Source organism: Babylonia areolata, chromosome 12 (genome assembly GCF_041734735.1).
Source record: "Babylonia areolata isolate BAREFJ2019XMU chromosome 12, ASM4173473v1, whole genome shotgun sequence".
Taxonomy (NCBI): Eukaryota; Metazoa; Mollusca; class Gastropoda; order Neogastropoda; family Buccinidae; genus Babylonia; species Babylonia areolata.
The window spans coordinates 13,376,611-13,394,697 of record NC_134887.1 but is presented as its reverse complement, the minus strand read 5'-3'; the positions used below and the strand labels follow the sequence as shown (position 1 = coordinate 13,394,697).

Here is an 18,087-nt window from a genome sequence, read left to right as displayed (position 1 = left end):
AGAGAGATGCACAGAGAGAGAGAAATGTAGAGAGACATGCACAGAGAGAGAGAGATGCACAGAGAGAGAGAAATGTAGAGAGACATGCACAGAGAGAGAGAGATGCACAGAGAGAGAGAGAGACGCACAGACAGAGAGAGAGAGAGAGAGAGAGAGAGAGAGAGGCGCACAGAGAGAGAGAGACAGAGAGAGAGATGCACACAGAGAGACAGACAGACAGACACAAACACAGATACACACACATAGACCTGTATAAAGATAGCGCACTGCACTCTGCCTCTCAAAAAACGAAACAAGACCCCAAAGAACAATAATCCCCTCCTCTCCTTCAACACCACAACCAACCACACACACACACACACACAGAGAGAGTAGGCACACACACACACACACACACACACAACACACACACACAGCACACACACACACACACACACGTATACACACACAGAGAGCACACACACAGAGAGTAGGCACACAGCACACACACACACACACACAGAGTAGGCAGGCACACACACACACACACACACACACACACACACACACACACACAGAGAGAAGACACACACACGTATACACACACAGAGAGCACACACACACAGAGTAGGCACACACACACAGCACAGCACAGCACAGCACAGCACAGCACAGCACAGCACAGCACACACACACACACACACACACACACACACACACAGAGAGCACACACACACACACACACACACACACACACACACAGCACACACACACACACACACACACACAGAGCAAGACACTAAGTTTCTCTCCCTTACCTCCACCACCCCCAATGACGTCCTCTCCTCTCTCGGCGGCACGGAACTGGAACGTCGATGTCCTCTGCCTCCTCCTCCTAATCCTCCTACTCCTCCTCCTCCTCCTCCGCCGCCGCCACCGCTGACAATCCTATCGGAGCCCTTCTGCTGTTGCTCCTCCAATCTAGAGAACTGCGCTCTCAGCTGACTGACGGAGCGAACACTGGAGCTGCCGAAACCCTTCCGACGTCCAGCCAGGTCGAACGGTGGTTCCGAAATCTTCCTCCTTGGGACAACAGGGCTGCTTGCCGTCGTCGTAGTCGAAGCCGCTGCTGCCGCCGTGGTGGATCCTTCGAGGCTGATGGGAAATCCTGGTTGGGGGGTGTGCAGGGAATTGTGGGGGGGTTGGGGGGTGGGGGTGGGGGGGTTGTATAACGTGAAAGGAAATGAAATTATTTATAATGATACAGGAAATTTATTTTTTTTAAAAATCGGTTGAAAAAGATAGCTCATTGATAAAGATTTTGACAGACCACACACACACACACACACACACACACACAATTTGCTGATGGGAAGTCCTTGGGGAAAAATAAGTGAAATAAAATAGAAATGAATTATAAATAATACAGGAAATGTGCGATCGGTTGAAAACGATACGTTACACAGATACAGACAAATACAGACATACAGATACAGGCACACACAGATACAGGCACACACAGACACAGATACACACACACACACACACACACACACACTTCACTGATGGGAAGTCCTTGGGGGGAAATGAAGTGAAATGAAATAAGAAATGAATTATAGATAATACAGGAAATATGATCGGTTGAAAATGATATGTTACACAGATACAGACATACGGGTACACACACACACACACACACACACACACACACACACACACCTCATTATACACATCATAATTATACATACCGGTTTTCGCTGGCACAGACCACTTTCTGACCACAGAATCAGTTTGGTCCTCTGACCGACTCTGCTGACGGGAGGTAGACGTCCTCCCACGTGCTTCAGAAGAAGACGATGACGACGACGACGACGACGACGACGAAGACGAATCTTCAGGAAGCAACACTGATGAAGACTCCACCGAGGCGTCTGAGCCAGAAAGCCTGTCAGCCCACCTCTCTGTACTCCTCCAAGGCCGCTGAGTTTTGTCAACGTCCGTTGTGGCTTCCTGAAGTTCTTTCCCGTCGTTTGAGTGTTCGCTTCGATCATCATTATCATCATCACCACCATCGGAGGTGTTCAGATCATCAGCAGCTTGTTTGCCTGTCCTCCGAGCTCTGTCTCTGTCTGTGCTGATGGTGGAGGAGGTGGTGGTGGTGGTGGTGGTCTGTTGTTCCCTGCTGTCTGTGTTGCACGTGTCTGTGGTCAGCTGTCGTCTGAGGGTCCTCCGATCTTTCGCGGATCTTTCCGTGTCACTGGACACGTCTAAATCATCAAAGCCCGCGAACGTCTCACTGGCAGAGTCTGAAGAAACATCATCTCTCGGCACCCTGCGTTTAGAGCCGACAGACGCATCACTGGCGATGTCTTCAGAGCCTACAGACGACGCGGCGGTGGCGTCGCTGGCGCTGCCTCTGGATGCGTCACGCTCTGTGTCTTTGGGGTGTGACAAAGCTCTCAACGGAAGCCGCCCAATCCTTTCTTTCACGCCGGAGTCTGAGCTCGTCTGTCGCGTGAAGGCGTCACGGACTGGGGCGTGGTGGTGGTGGTGGTGGTGTTGAGAGTCATCTCTTGCAGATGACCTCGGGGAAGATCGGTCTGCTCGTCTAGCCGTTGAGGTGGCGATGGCGGCGGCGGCGGCGGCGGTGGTGGTGGTTGTTTCAGGACTTGACCTGTCGCGTCTGGAGATTCTTGTCTGGGGAGGTTCTGGCGTCGCCTGGTCAGTCATCTGTTCGCGTGACGCTGATTGTTGTTGTTGTTGCTGCTGCTGCTGTTGTTGTTCGTCTTCTGACGATTGTCGGCGTGAGCGTCTGGAGAATCTTGTTCGGGTGGGTTCTGTTGTTGTCCTCTCTGGCGCCTCCCCCGATGTGGCTGATGCCTCCTCCTCCTCCTCCTCCTCTTCCTCTGACGGCTGACGACGATGGTCTGCGACAAGAAACGCAACAGGTTTTGTTTTATGGGTTTTTTTTTTTATTGTAAGCAAATTGATAAACCAACGACAAAGGAGCACGCAAACTAACGTGCTGTTGTTTTTTCGGACATTGTGGGCGTATTCATCGGAGAGGATGAAAGGGGGTACTAAAGGAAAAGGGAAGGGTGGTGCAGAGAGAGAGAGAGAGAGAGGGAGTGAGTGTGTGTGTGTGTGTGTGTGTGTGTGTGTGTGTGTGTGTGTGTGTGTGTGTGTGTGTGTGTGTGTGTGTGTGTGTGTGTGTGTGTGTGTGTGTGTGTGTGTGTGTGTGTGTGTACGGATGGGAGAAAACAGACTTTTAACTCTTTCACCGCCGTGGGTGACTTTTGTCGACATCCAGGGATCATGTTAAAAAAAATAGTACCGTTTTTCACATCTTGACACCAGCTGCAGCCAGTTTCCACGCCAACAGAACACAAACAATGACTAACCTTTTGCTCCCTGACCCAGTTTGAAGCCAACAAGTGCACTGTGCTGTTTTGACATGAACCAGACGCCTGTGACTGAGAGCAATGTATCTAAAATATTTGGCGCTGGGGAGCAATTTTCACACAGACACTTGGTGGTGAACGAGTTAAGTGACCAAGTGCACTGTGTTCGTTCGACATAAACCCGAAGCCTGTGACTAAGAGTGATGGAGTCTCCCGTCGGACCGACGGATGAGTAGGCTGGCAGGCTTATCTGTCGGTGTGTGTCCTCATATGGGAGAAGAGGCCGATTCTGGATGCGCAGCACTTCCCACAGGTGTTGCAAGGGAAAACGTCTCCAGAAGTTGAGCGCTGCTTCCTTCGCTCACGCTTCTCCTTAATGGCCAGCGTTCTCTTGTTTTCAAACGTCTTTATGCCACTAGAGCACAGCATCCTCCAGCGAGAGCGGTCAAGGGCATCAGTTTCCTAAGAAGCGATGTCTATGTCACAGGTTTTGAGGTTTGTCTTCAAGGTGTCCTTGAAGCGCCTGCAGGGTCTTCCAAGTTCGCGGTGGCCTTCCTTCAGCTGGCCATACAAGAGCATCTTGGGGATCCTGCTGTCTGTCATGCGGACAACGTGTCCTGTGCAGTGTAGCTGGCACTAGAGCAGCAGAGACAGAGTATCATATCTGAAAATATCTGGCGCTGGGGAATTGCTTTTGTTGTTGTTGTTGTTGTTGTTGTTGTTATTGTTGTTGTTGCTGTTGTTGTTTTCTTCACACAGAAACTTGGCAGTGAAAGAGTGAAGAGATCAAGTCCGTTTCGACATGAACCGAAGCCTGTGACTTCTGAGAGCATCATCTAAAAAAATGTTTGGCACTGGGGAATTTGTTTTTTTAGTGTGTTTATTGCTTTGTTGTTGTTGTTGTTGTTGTTGTTGTTGTTGTTGTTGTTGTTGTTGTTGTTGTTGTTGTTGTTGTTGTTGTTGTTGTTGTTGTTGTTGCTGCTGCTGCTGCTGTTTTTTTTGTTTTTTTTCACACAGAAATTTGTCAGTGAAAGAGTTTTCAATAAAAAAAAAAAAACAACAAAAAACCCATACATACACACCTTCAGAAGACGACGAAGATGAAGGCACGACCAACACGCAAGAGCACACGGCGCTTCCGGCCTCGTTCTTGGCCACGCACTCGTACTGCCCACCGTGCTTGTCCTGGACCCCGACGATGGTCAGCTCCGCCCTCCCGCCCCGCAGCAAGCTCTGCCGGAAGTCCGGAGTGTCGGCGACCAGGAGCCCGTTCCGGCGCCAGAATACGGACGGAGCCGGAGTTCCGGCAACCCAGCAGGTCAGGGTGACACTGCCGTTGAGCGCCGGGGCCGTCACGTCGCTCAGAGGGGCGGTGAAGACCGGGGGAGTGCTCCGCTCTGTGTGTGTGTGTGTGTGTGTGTGTGTGTGTGTGTGTGTGTGTGTGTGTGTGTGTGTGTGTGTGTGTGTGTGTGTGTGTGTGTGTGTGTGTGTGTGTGTGTGGACAGTGAGATGCCATGTTATGAGATTGGGATGGGATGGAATACGATGCGATGGAATGTGATGCAGTGCAGTACAATGCAATACGATGCAAAGCATTGTAATGCAATGCACTGTAATGTTAATACAGTACACAGTACGATGGAATACAATACAATACAATACAATTCTTTGCAATGGCAATATAATGCAGTACAGTACGGTACGGTACAGTACGGTACAATACAGCACAGCACAACATAGTACAGCACAGTACAGTACAGCACAGTACAATGCGATGCAATACAATGTAATACCATCCCATACCATACCATACAATGCGAAATGAAAACACACACACACACACACACACACACACACACACACACACACACACACACACACACACACACAGAGTGTGAGCGAGAGAGACAGACAGACAGACAGAGAGACAGCAATGGAATAAAAATTTTCTGCATATAAAGCGGGGGTAGGGGAGTGGAGGGGGGTGGGGGTCATCAAATAGACGTGGTGCACACGACAATACACAAAACAACAGATCCAGATAAATTTGTCACACACAAAAAATAGTGCCAATCACTCAGTCACTGCAGACGGTTAGATATTCATATTTCAAACTGTTCACCAGTTTATCTCCGATTCAAAGAGATTTTAGCTTAGAAAGTATTGTGAAGAAAGGGTTACAACATGATTCTATTCGTAAAATATATGTTGGATTTATTTGACTGACCAAATATTCAAAGTTTGAATTGATTGGCCAATGATCTGTTTGAATTTCTCCTCTCCCCTCTGTTCCCCCTCCCCCACCACCGTACCCACCATTCTTCTAAATTTTCTTCTTCTTCGTGTTTTTCTTCTATTAGGCCAATTACTCTGGTGATAATAAATTTAATCTCATGTTAATATTGATAATTAGCATTATTTTACTATATTATGTACTGTTTGTTTATTTGTTTTATTTCATTATTTCATTACTTACTGTTTATGAATGTTATTTGATCCAAGTCATAATATGGTTCATCAGCCGTCATGATAAAATTGAAGTGCAACGTTGTGAGCACAGTATAAGCTTTAAGCTTGTTGATGCTCTTTTGTCATTCATTGCATTGTAATCATGTGTATTGTTGAATAATTGAACCACATAGATCCTCACGTTGAAGTTAATATTGAATAAAGACTGAAAGAAAAAGACGAGTGTGAGAGAGAGAGAGAGGGGGGGGAGAGGGAGAGAGAGAGAGCCAGACAGACAGACAGACAGACAGACAGAGACACAGAGAGAGAGAGAGATTCAGATCCTGATGGTTTATTCATTTTAGGCCCAGGCCCCTGAAGAAGGGGAATGAGAACAGACAAATAATCATAATATCAACTATAGACATAAAAATCTACAACAATGCAACTATGGAAATATCAGGTTAATCCGCAACATTAAGAAGTAAGTGTTTCCCTATAATATTATCTAAAGGCTTTGTAGAAAAAAAACAGAGACAGGTTTCGCACAACATCAGGGGTCGAGCAAGAGAGACAGACAGACAGACAGAGAGAGAGACAAAGAGAAAGACAGGCAGACAGACAGAGACAGACAGACAGAGAGAGACAGAGGCAGAATTCAGAACTAAGAACGTTTTTCATTCAAGTATTAAGATTTTAGGCATGGCCTATTCTTCCAATCTGTCTTGAAAGAGTGAGAGAGAGAGACAGAGACAGAGACAGAGGCAGACAGACAGACAGAGACAAACAGAGACAGTCACAGACAGAGACAGAGAAAAAGAAAAGGGATAGGAACAATCCAAACCAGCAACCCCCCCCCCCCCCAAAAAAAAAAAAAAAAAAACTTACTGTGCACGGACACGCGAGCATCCATACACGCTTGCCCCGCCGAGTTGTGGGCCACGCACTCGAACACCCCCTCGTCCTCCATCTCCATCCGCTCCACCCGGAGCCGGGCCACCCGCCCGTCGTAGCCACCCGAGAAGGCGAGGGTGTCGGGTAAATCCACCCCGTCCCGCCGCCACACGATGACGGGTGCCGGGTGGCCGATGACCTCACACTCGAGGTGGAGAGGATCGCCGGCGCTGACCGTCTTGTTGTGCAAGGTGGTCAAGAAAGTGGGGGCCATCTCCGTGTCCGAACTGCCCGCAGCTGACCGTACAAAGAATTTTTTTTTTTTTTTTTTTTTTAAGAAGAAGAAGAAGAAAAAGAAGAAACAGGAGGAAGAAGAAGAAGAAGAAGAAGGAATCGGCGGGTTTAGGAGGAGGGGGAGGGAGGAGGGGTAGGTGGTGGAGGAGAAGGAGGAAGAGGAAGAAGAAAGGGGACGAAGAGGAGGAGGAAGAAGATGAAGAAGGAAAAGAAGGAAGAGGAGAGGGAGAAAGATGAAGGAGGAGGGGGAGGAGGAGGAGGAAGGAGGAGAAGGAGGTGGCGGTGGTGGTGAAGGAGTGTGGAGATGAAGGATGAGGAGGTGGAGATGGTGGAGGAGAAGGAGGTGGAGATGGTGGAGGAGAAGGAAGATGAAGGAGAAGGAGGTGGATGAGGAGAGGAAGATGGAGGAGAATGAGGTGGAGGAGGAGAGGGAAGATGAAGGAGAATGAGGTGGAGGAGGAGAGGGAAGATGGAGGAGAAGGTGGTGGTGGACGAGAGGGAAGATGAAGGAGAAGGAGGTGGAGGAGGAGAGGGAAGATGAAGGAGGAGAAGGAGGTGGAGGAGAGGGAAGATGAAGGAGAAGGAGGTGGAGGAGGAGAGGGAAGATGAAGGAGGAGAAGGAGGTGGAGGAGGAGAGGGAAGATGAAGGAGGAGAAGGAGGTGGAGGAGGAGAGGGAAGATGAAGGAGAAGGAGGAGGAGAGAGAAGATGGAGGAGAAGGAGGTGGTAGAGGAGAGGGAAGATGAAGGAGGAGAAGGAGGTGGAGGAGGAGAGGGAAGATGAAGGAGGAGAAGGAGGTGGAGGAGGAGAGGGAAGATGGAGGAGAAGGAGGTGGTGGAGAGGGAAGATGAAGGAGAAGGAGGTGGAGGAGGAGAGGGAAGATGAAGGAGAATGAGGTGGAGGAGGAGAGGGAAGATGGAGGAGAAGGTGGTGGTGGACGAGAGGGAAGATGAAGGAGAAGGAGGTGGAGGAGGAGAGGGAAGATGAAGGAGAAGGAGGTGGAGGAGGAGAGGGAAGATGAAGGAGAAGGAGGTGGAGGAGGAGAGGGAAGATGAAGGAGAATGAGGTGGAGGAGGAGAGGGAAGATGGAGGAGAAGGTGGTGGTGGACGAGAGGGAAGATGAAGGAGAAGGAGGTGGAGGAGGAGAGGGAAGATGAAGGAGGAGAAGGAGATGGAGGAGGAGGAGAGGGAAGATGAAGGAGGAGAAGGAGGTGGAGGAGGAGAGGGAAGATGAAGGAGGAGAAGGAGGTGGAGGAGGAGAGGGAAGATGAAAGAGGAGGAGGTGGAAGAGGAGAGGGAAGATGAAGAAAAAGGAGGGCGGAGAGGAGGAGGGAGGAAGAATAAGAAGACGACGATGAAGAAGGAGGAGGAGGAAGAGGACGAAGGAAACGAAGAAGGAGGTGGTGGTGGTGGTGGTGGAGGTGGTGTAGGTGGTAGAGTAGGAGGATGGAGGAGGAGGAGGAGCAGCAGAAGAAGAAGAATGAATGAAAAGTACTTTGTAAATCCAACTGGAAATTCATTCGTGCAATCACAGACTCGTTATACTTCACATAAACATGATCTGATCGATCAGGCACACCAAGAAAAATGATTAACACTGGTTAAATAACACACACACACACACACACACACACACACACACACACACTCACACGCGTGCGTGCGCACGCATACACGCACATACGCTTTCAGTGACATGAACGCGCGCTCGCGCGCACACACACACACACACACACACACACACACACACAAAGACAGAGAGAGGGAGACAGAGACACAGAGAGAGCATATAAACACGAACAAACGCGTTCAAAGGTTACTCAGAATATACACATTACTTGCATAACACGCTGGCGACTCGTGAATTATAATCAATTAAAGCACCGTCATTTGTTTGTTTGTTCGTTTTTGTTTTGTTTTTCTTTTTTTTAAACAGAAAATAATGTTTCCATGTTACAATCAACATGGGCCAAGGCAAATGGAAAGTATGTACGATATTTACACACACACACACACGCGCGCGCGCGCGCGCGCACGCGCGCACACGCACACACAAACGATTATACACACACACGCGCGCGCGCACACTCGCATACAAACATAAAATATACATACTATACAAAACACGACGTAAAACATTTTCAAATGACCATACTCAGAACACACAAATCTGAGCACATTTAAAATCTCTTTAAACTGAAAAAGCAAGCAAGCAAGCAAGCAAGCGGAGCAGAGGAAAGCATGGGAAGCAATTTCTATATCATGCACACACAAAAAAAAACACACACACTGTTTCGTAAATTGATACACACAGCAAATACGTCAAAGTTGTAAGGATAATAAAGCAAAAATGAATGATACATGTTTCCCTTCTATTTCTCGGTCGGTGAAAAATGAACGCGATCGCCTCGTTGCTTCTTGTTTACACAGGACGTTCACTTGACTGAAAAGGTGAAACAATCAATACCTATTTACACGTGGCAGCATGTCATGCAGCATGGTCAGTCATTGATTATCACCAGCGCTCTTGAAGAGTCTAACATCTGTTGGTTTTCATTAAAACCGTTTTTACTACTTGAACCAATCTATGGCTTCCACTAAAACTATTTTTTTGTATTTGAACCAATATGGTTTCCACTAAAATGTTCTTAGTATTTGAACAATTTTATGGCTTCCTCCACTAAAACGTTCTTAGTATTTGAACCAAATTATGGTTTCCACTAAAACGTTCTTAGTATTTGAACCAAATTATGGTTTCCACTAAAACGTTCTTAGTATTTGAACCAAATTATGGTTTCCACTAAAACGTTTTTAGTATTTGAACCAATTCTTGGTTTCCACTAAAACGGTTTTAGTATTTGAACCAATCGTAAATGGAAGAAGCCATAGCGAGAAGTGACAGGGGGGCGTGGGGAGTGTGTGTGGGTGTGTGTGGGGGGGGGGGGGGGGTACAAAAAGAAATCATCCCCATCTCCGTACGACATCATAACAGAGAAGCAACATGCACTGATTCCTACTAAACCATTCATAGTACTGGTGGACATGGATTAAGAGTTTTGACGAGAAGTAAAAGTAAACCAAAAAAAAAAAAAAAAAAAAAAATGTTTACACCGTCTTCGAAAGAGCGATAATTATGGCCATTGGTAAATTATCCGCGAGCGCTCTTGTCATGTCAAGGGGACTTGAAACACCGACCGATTTCCACTCAAGTATTCTTTGTTTGATGGGAAGAACCAATCTTCTATGGACGCTACAGACACAGAGGGGAGGGGGACGAAAAGAAGTCATTCCCCTCCCGTGCAGTTTCCCCCCCCCAAAAAAAAAAACACAAGCTAAATTGATCGAATTTCTACTAAAAGATTCTTCATCTTTGACGGGAAATAACCACTCCCATATAGAGGCCACAAGGACAAACAAAAAAAAAAAAAAAAAAGGGGGGGGAGGAGGGGGCGCGGGGGAGGGGGGGGGGGGTCGAAGAGAAATCATACACCTTCCCTGTGCGAAATCCGAACAGAAGCAAAAATATCGATTTCTGCTAAAACACACACACACACACACACACACACACACACACACACACACACACACAAACAACCCAAAAACAACCACCTCTTCCCCAAGTTACATCCCCGCTCTCTCGGCCCAAGACGGTTTCAGGACAGTCGGCGTTGAGGATGGTTCCCAAAAGCCAACCCCGATCCCCCCATCCCCCACCCCCGTCTTATAAAAGAAAACCCGAAAAGTACCAGGCGGAAGAAATGTGGGATATTGCCGAGGGTTGTAGGACAGTCGGCGTTGGGAATGGTTTCCAAAGACCAACTAGTTAGCCCCCACCCCCTAACCAACCCCCCCACCCCCACCCCAAGGTATATATTACAATGTTATTAACCAGTTTACAAGTATTTCCCCCCGTCTTATAAAATAAAAATAAAAAAAGCAACGGAAAGGTACGGGGGTAAAAAAAATTTTAAAAAAAAGGAAATGTGGGATATTGCCGACGACCGACCAACCTGTGACCCGCAGCGTGCAGGTGGACCTCTCCTCGCCCACCTCGTTGCGGGCGACGCACGAGTACTGACCCTCGTCGTCCATGAACACCTCCCCGACCTCCAGCCTCGCCACCCGCCCGTCGAAGGTCTGGCGGAAGTCGGACGAGTTCCTCTGCACGATACCGTCCTTGTACCAGGCCACGGAGGTGGCTGACGTCACCACGCACTGCAGCGTCACCGAGTGGTCCTCCACCACCGTGACGTCAGGCGGCAGGGGCTCTTCAAAGAAGGGTTTGTTACTGGGCCTCTCTGCAAGCGCCATTAGAAGAAGCAAGCTGCCGATATGACGGAGATGTGTGCGCGGGTTGTTGGGAAGCGATTAGTGGTAGTGGATACAAGGCTCAAGGGTTCTATTCCACTGTCAAGGAGTGATCCTTGATTCTTGTCAGGTAGATACCTAGGGTTCTAGAGAAAACTACTGATCTGTCAAGGAATGATCCTTGATTCTTGTCAGGTAGATACCTAGGGTTCTAGAGAAAACTACTGATCTGTCAAGGAATGATCCTGTAGTAATTTCGTTTCGACCGTAGACTTTAAAATAATAAAATTTGCGCTTGGGTTCAACAGCTAAAATGGAAAGAAGAGAGCTTTTTAAAAGTTCGTCCTACACATCCGCTCAAGACGACCCAGCGTGCTCTGAGGGTGACAGCGTACTGTTGAGTAAAACATAAAACTTTTTTGTTTCTATGAATTTCACGATGCGTGTGTGTGTGCGTGTGTGCGTGTGCGCGTGTGTGTGAGTTTGTGTGAGTGTGTGTGTGTTCTATCGTTTTCAAATGCACGAGAAGATCGCTTTTGGATTCAACAAATTCACAGGATCATTCCTTGGCGCATTGTCAGGTGTTGACAGCTGGCTACTACAACTACATTCACACGTGGTTTATGACACACAATTTTAGGGATACACACAGCTAAAACAAGTGAGCTGCTTCGCTTCTGGCATACGCGATAAGCAAAATAAATAACATAATAATATCAATACAAAAACGAGCGATCGTTTCGTTAGCTCTAATGCCTCTAGTGTTCAGATAAAATCGATGCGGAAGCACCTAAATGATAAGTAATGTCAATCTGAAGCCGCAATCAAAAACATAACTTAAAAGCACGGGTTGATTCTTTAAAGCAGAAAGCTATGTATAAAACTATTGATTACATTCGAATGGAAAATGCAACAAACGACATCAAAAGCCACAACGAAATGAGGGAGCGAAAGCATAGCCACAGTCAACGTGTTGCTTGATACACTGCAGACGGGAAATTCAGCCCACAGTTTTCTATTAATAGATATAATAAAGGGGTGGGGTGGGAGGGGGCGGGTCAGTGAAACTTAGTATTACTAGTTTGCTGTAATTATTGATGGTTTACGCACGGTATACCCTCTTGCTGTTCATGAATCAAAAGCAGATCTTTTTATCGCCAAACGTTCTTCTTGATCCTGTGAGTCTTTTCTTTTCCTTTCTTTTCACCGCAGGTTTAAACCAGTAATTTCTAGATGTTATGATTATGCTGTCTGAAAATAACACCAACCAAGCCTATCAGATGTTGACTAATTTCTTCTTTGGGGGCTACAGAAATGAAGAGAAAGGTGTAACAAGAGATTATCAATAATTCATTAAAAAAAATAATAATAAAAAAAAATAAAAATAAAAAACTATCGTAATAAATGGAAAAGTATATTACCACTGGACAAAGTTCAGTAATATATTACCACTGGACAAAGTTCAGTAAACGGTGGAACCATGTACAACTGAAGAGAAAAGATTTCCTTACTTCCAAATGGGGACTTGGTGACAAGTCTCTTGGACCTTCCCACGCTTTCTCCACACGAGATAATTATGATCTTTAACTTACTTAACAGCTAAAAAAAAAAAAATAGTAATAATAATAATAAAATAAAAATTTAAAAAACGAGTCAGAACCAGACCCAGGTTTATTGGGAGGCAGGAGGCAGGAGGGGTGGGGGGAGAGGGCGTAAGGGAGAGACTTCTTCTTCTTCTGCGTTCACTCGTATGCACACGAGTGGGCTTTTACGTGTATGACCGTTTTTACCCCCGCCATGTAGGCAGCCATACTCCGTTTTCGGGGATGTGTATGCTGGGTATGTTCTTGTTTCCATAACCCACCGAACGCTGACATGGATTACAGGATCTTTAACGTGCGTATTTGATCTTCTGCTTGCATATACACACGAAGGGGGTTCAGGCACTAAGCAGGTCTGCACATATATTGACCTGGGAGATCGTAAAAATCTCCACCCTTTACCCACCAGGCGCCGTCACCGTGATTCGAACCCGGGACCCTCAGATTGACAGTCCAACGCTTTAACCACTCGGCTATTGCGCCCGTCGTAAGGGAGAGACAAAACTATACATTGCTCAATTGCAGAATGGAAAATATAGTCGACAGATCGATACACAGCATAGCATCTACACACACTTCGATAGGCTTAAGCCGTGATGCTGGCGAACACTCAGAACGTGGCCACACTTTTTTTTCTTTTTTTTTTTTTTTTTTAGTTCAGCATTAGCATAGCTACTACTGGATGAAAAGTGAGAGTAAAAGTAAAGCTAAAAAAGAAATTAAAAAAAAAACTAACACGCACTAAAAAAAAAAAAAAAAAAAAAAACCGAAAAACAACAGGATCAATATTTAGCATGTAACTCACGTTTGACAAGGAGAGCCGCATTCGTGGAAGCTTCGCCGAAATGGTTGCTGCCCTTGCACGTGTAGGCTCCCATGTCGCTCAGCACCACCTCGTGGAAGGTCAAGGTCGCTTTGCCAGAAGCGACGTCGAAATGCTCCGTGACTCTGTCGTCCGAGAACACGACCCTGTCGTCGTCACCGAAGAACCAGGTGACGTCAGGAGTGGGGTGACCAATCAGCGTGCACTCCAGCACTGCCCACTGCCCCTCCACTGACGTCACATCCTTCAGGGCGTTCAGGACTTCCGGTACACCTGTGTGTACGTACAGTGTCGGTGGGTGTTGAGGTGGTGGGTGTTGTTTATGATAGAAAAGGGTAACACACAGGTCGGCTTCAGCACAGCATTTAAGACCACAGGTAAGCATGGATCTTTTTTCAGTGTGTGTGTGTGTGTGGGGGGGAGAGAGTTTGGGTGTGTGGGTGTGTGTGTGTGTGTGCGTGTTTCCCTGTGTGCATCTATGTGTATGTGTGTCTGGTCCGTGTGAGAATATGTTCTGAGTCATGCTGCACGAAAGTATGTCAATGTAACCCACAGCTATCAATTACCTTTCTAAAACCATTCGTTAATCACCGTATTTTCTCTCTCTCTCTCTCTCTCTCTCGATCTCTCTCTCTCTTTCTCCCACCTTCTCTCGCCCCCCCCCCTCTCTCTCTCTCTCTCTCTGTCTCTCTCATTTCTCTCTCTCTCTATCTCTGAAAAAAATAATCCGTGTTATTCTTCGCCCATCTAATGCTTGGTCACATACATTTATAACAAATCAAGTGCAGTCAAACCCAGGTCTCTAATTCACAAGCTATAAAGTTGTTGAAGAAAATGTGCTTCCAAGTTTCACCTCAAAACTAGAAACACCAGTTCTTGCTTTGCAATCGTTTTCCTGTCTTGACGTAGGAACAAAAAAAACCACCTCTTATTCTCTTTCGGTGATGAGGAAAATGCATGAAAGAACGTGCTATATTCTGATTAAGACCAGAATTTTCAACGAGATACGATTACTAGATATGGAAGCGTCTCCACAAAGAATCAAAGACGTTCGTGATTACGAAATGATACAGTTCCGAAGATTCCTAAACACATCTTCTCAAAAGGCAGAGACAATTACCGCTGTTGATATGTTTCATAGTTACGTTACTGATATAACGTGTGCGCCAATTGATACACTGGAAAAACTGAGTTAAAAGAGAATGGTCACACACACACACACACACACAAACACACACACACACACACACACACACACACACATACACACACACACACACACACACACACAAACACACACACACACACACACACACACTCGAGAACCCAATGAATGAAGTGGAAATTAACATACACACACATATTAGTATCGGAATAACACAAGCTGAGGACGAAAGCTGTGCAAAAACAAATTGCGCTTTGTGACTTCCACTGTATCAGTGGTCACTCGATCAAATCAGTTGTCTTTCCTTCGTTTTTTGTTGTTGGTTGTTGTTGTTGTTTTTTTTTGTTGTTGTTGGTTTAAACAGTATTTTATTTGGAACATGTCACAATACAACACAGATATCGATGAACAGGACAACAAGAAAATCTTATACAAAAGTCCTGTCCTGACACATGTACATACTGAATATGTGACGGATGTCATCATAACTAGATGACGTGAACATACATGAGTTTTGAACAAAACTAAGCTGAGATATAAATAAAGTGAAGAAAATGAATAAAAAACGAGTGGTGGAGGAAGAAGTCAATAGAGAGAGAACGAGAAGCATCAACGCTGGGGCACAAGCACAGCAAGACTTAACTTGTTGTTGTTGTTGTTGTTGTTGCTTTTCGTGTTGTTTTTTTTCAATGCTGGGTATTAAGAACAACACGCACGCACGCACGGGCTCGCGCAAACGCGCGCACACACGCACACACACACACGCGCGCGCGTGTATGCGCGCAAACATACATACACACATACACACACATGTATACATACAATTACAACTTCACCATTGGCAGTCAATTTTCAAACACAAATGACAATAGTAGAAGAAAGACAAACCTTTTTTTTTTTTTTCATTATATATTCGTTTACTTTACTGTTACTCTTAATCCTCTTGTGCTCAATCATGGTGTGCTCTTTTGTCTTAGTGCTGCGGTTTTTGTTAGGGACACGACGCTTTGTTAAGGACACACCACGCGACATTTCCTTTAAGGCCGTTCTTAACCAAGCCAACACTTGCTTGGACAACCATGTTTGACAACACTTCTAACAATGTTGCATCTTAACCGCGCTAACACTTGTCGGGGAACACGGTGTGCCAAGCTCAGCCAACACTGTTATCCAACTCTTTCGGTGTTGGCAAGTCCTGCTCTGACAACTTTTTTGTTGCTGCGTTTTCATTGGTCAACAAAATTAGCAACCGGCAAGTACAAAATGGCTGACATCACCAACATCGAGACCGATTCCACTACCACAAGTGCTTTTATTGACTTGTGGGCCCATTTTCGTTGTTTGTGGGATTGTAGGGATCCTGCCTACAAAAACAAAAATGCCAGGCACGCTGCCTTGAAGGAAATCAGCGACACGTTCGCCCAAGGATGGACTACAGGTAAAGTGACGTCTTCTACACAAGTATGCATATCATTAACTGGCGGTTAAGAACCACAACTTGAGTTGGAGAATACAAGTGTTGCAACACTAGTTGGAACATACTCGGTTAATACGCAAATTGTTGTAGAACAACATGTGGCCCAAGAAAGTGTTGGCTTGGTTAAGAACGGGCTTTAGGGACACGACCTTTTGTCAGGGACACGACATTCTCTCTCTCATTGGCCCTGAACATCTTTCTGAAAATAAATTCTTCGTCACTGCAACCTAGGGACACGACATTTTGTTAGAGATAACCACACGACATTTCGTTAGGGACACCACAGTTTGCTGGGGACATAGCGTATGACATTCTCTTTCACAAGCCCTGAACATTTCTCTGATTTTCTTCGTCACTGCAACCTAGGGACACGATGTTTTATTAGGGACACCACACGACATTTGCTTAGGGACACCACAGTTTGCAAGGGACACGGCGTATTTGTATTTGGATTTGGATTTCTTTTTATCAAAACAGATTTCTCTATGTGAAATCCGGGCTGCTCTCCCCAGGGAGAGCGCGTCGCTACACGACAGCGCCACCCTTTTTTTTCTTTTTTTTATATTTTTTCCTGCGTGCAGTTTTATTTGTTTTTCCTATCGAAGTGGATTTTTCTCCAGAATTTTGCCAGGAACAACCCTTTTGTTGCCGTGGGATCTTTCACGTGCACTGTGCATGCTGCACACGGGACCTCGGTTTATCGTCTCATCCGAATGTGACTAGTGTCCAGACCACCACTCAAGGTCTAGTGAAGGGGGAGAAAATATCGGCGGCTGAGCCGTCATTCGAACCAGCGCGCTCAGATTCTCTCGCTTCCTAGGCGGAAGGTATTTTACCTCTAGGCCATCACTCCACATGGCGTTCTCTATCACTGGCCCTGAACATTCTCTGATATTCTTCACTCGTTACGATAACCTATCTTACAAATCTGTCCTTCTACCGAAGAAAATGAGATTCTGTGTGTGTGTGTGTGTGTGTGTGTGTGTGTGTGTGTGTGTGTGTGTGTGTGTGTGTGTGTGTGTGTGTGTGTGTGTGTGTGTATCAGATTCTGTGTGTGTGTGTGTGTGTGTACGTGTGTGTGTGTGTACGTGTGTGTGTGTGTATGTGTGTGTGTGTGTCTGTGTCTGTGTGTGTGTATCATATTCTGTGTGTGTGTGTGTGTGTATGTATGTGTGTGTGTATGTGTTTATGTGATGTGTGTGTGTGTGTGTGTGTGTGTGTACGTGTGTGTGTGTGTGTGTGTGTGTGTGTGTGTGTGTGTGTGTGTGTGAGAGAGAGAGAGAGAGAGAGAGAGAGAGAGAGAGAGAGCAAGTGATCTGTGACATGATGTCCCTCTGAAGTTTGTATAATTATAGTTTGGTTTATTTAATCGAGGTTTTGTACCGTGCGAAGAAGCTATATATATATATTTCTATATATATATATATATATATATATATATATATTAGCAAAAGCGCTGAATGAGCGTTATTATCATTACTATTATTATGATCATTGTTATTATTATGGTTATTATCTTTATCTGCAGGACTCCGTTCCCTGCAGCGTCGGTCGGTGGGACGACCTTGTCACTCGAGAACTGGTCTTCATTCCCACATGAGAACCCCATATCAACAAATGGCCTACCTTGCCTGCCTACTCATCTGTCGGACACGACGGGAGAATCCAGATAAAAAAAAATATATATATATTATCATT

At 46.0% G+C, this 18,087-nt stretch overlaps 1 protein-coding gene across 1 annotated transcript in view; it reads right to left on the bottom strand.

The window, feature by feature from the left end:
* Window positions 1-18,087, bottom strand: part of LOC143287835 (uncharacterized) — a 127,624-nt gene that overhangs the window by 96,287 nt on the left and 13,250 nt on the right. Inside the window, exons 10-15 of the mRNA XM_076596073.1 lie at window positions 13,730-14,020; window positions 11,026-11,313; window positions 6,717-7,019; window positions 4,463-4,777; window positions 1,728-2,906; window positions 798-1,147 (exon numbers count right to left, since the gene is read on the bottom strand). Coding sequence (XP_076452188.1) covers window positions 798-1,147; window positions 1,728-2,906; window positions 4,463-4,777; window positions 6,717-7,019; window positions 11,026-11,313; window positions 13,730-14,020 — 2,726 coding nt within the window. The remainder of the gene's footprint in view (window positions 1-797; window positions 1,148-1,727; window positions 2,907-4,462; window positions 4,778-6,716; window positions 7,020-11,025; window positions 11,314-13,729; window positions 14,021-18,087) is intronic.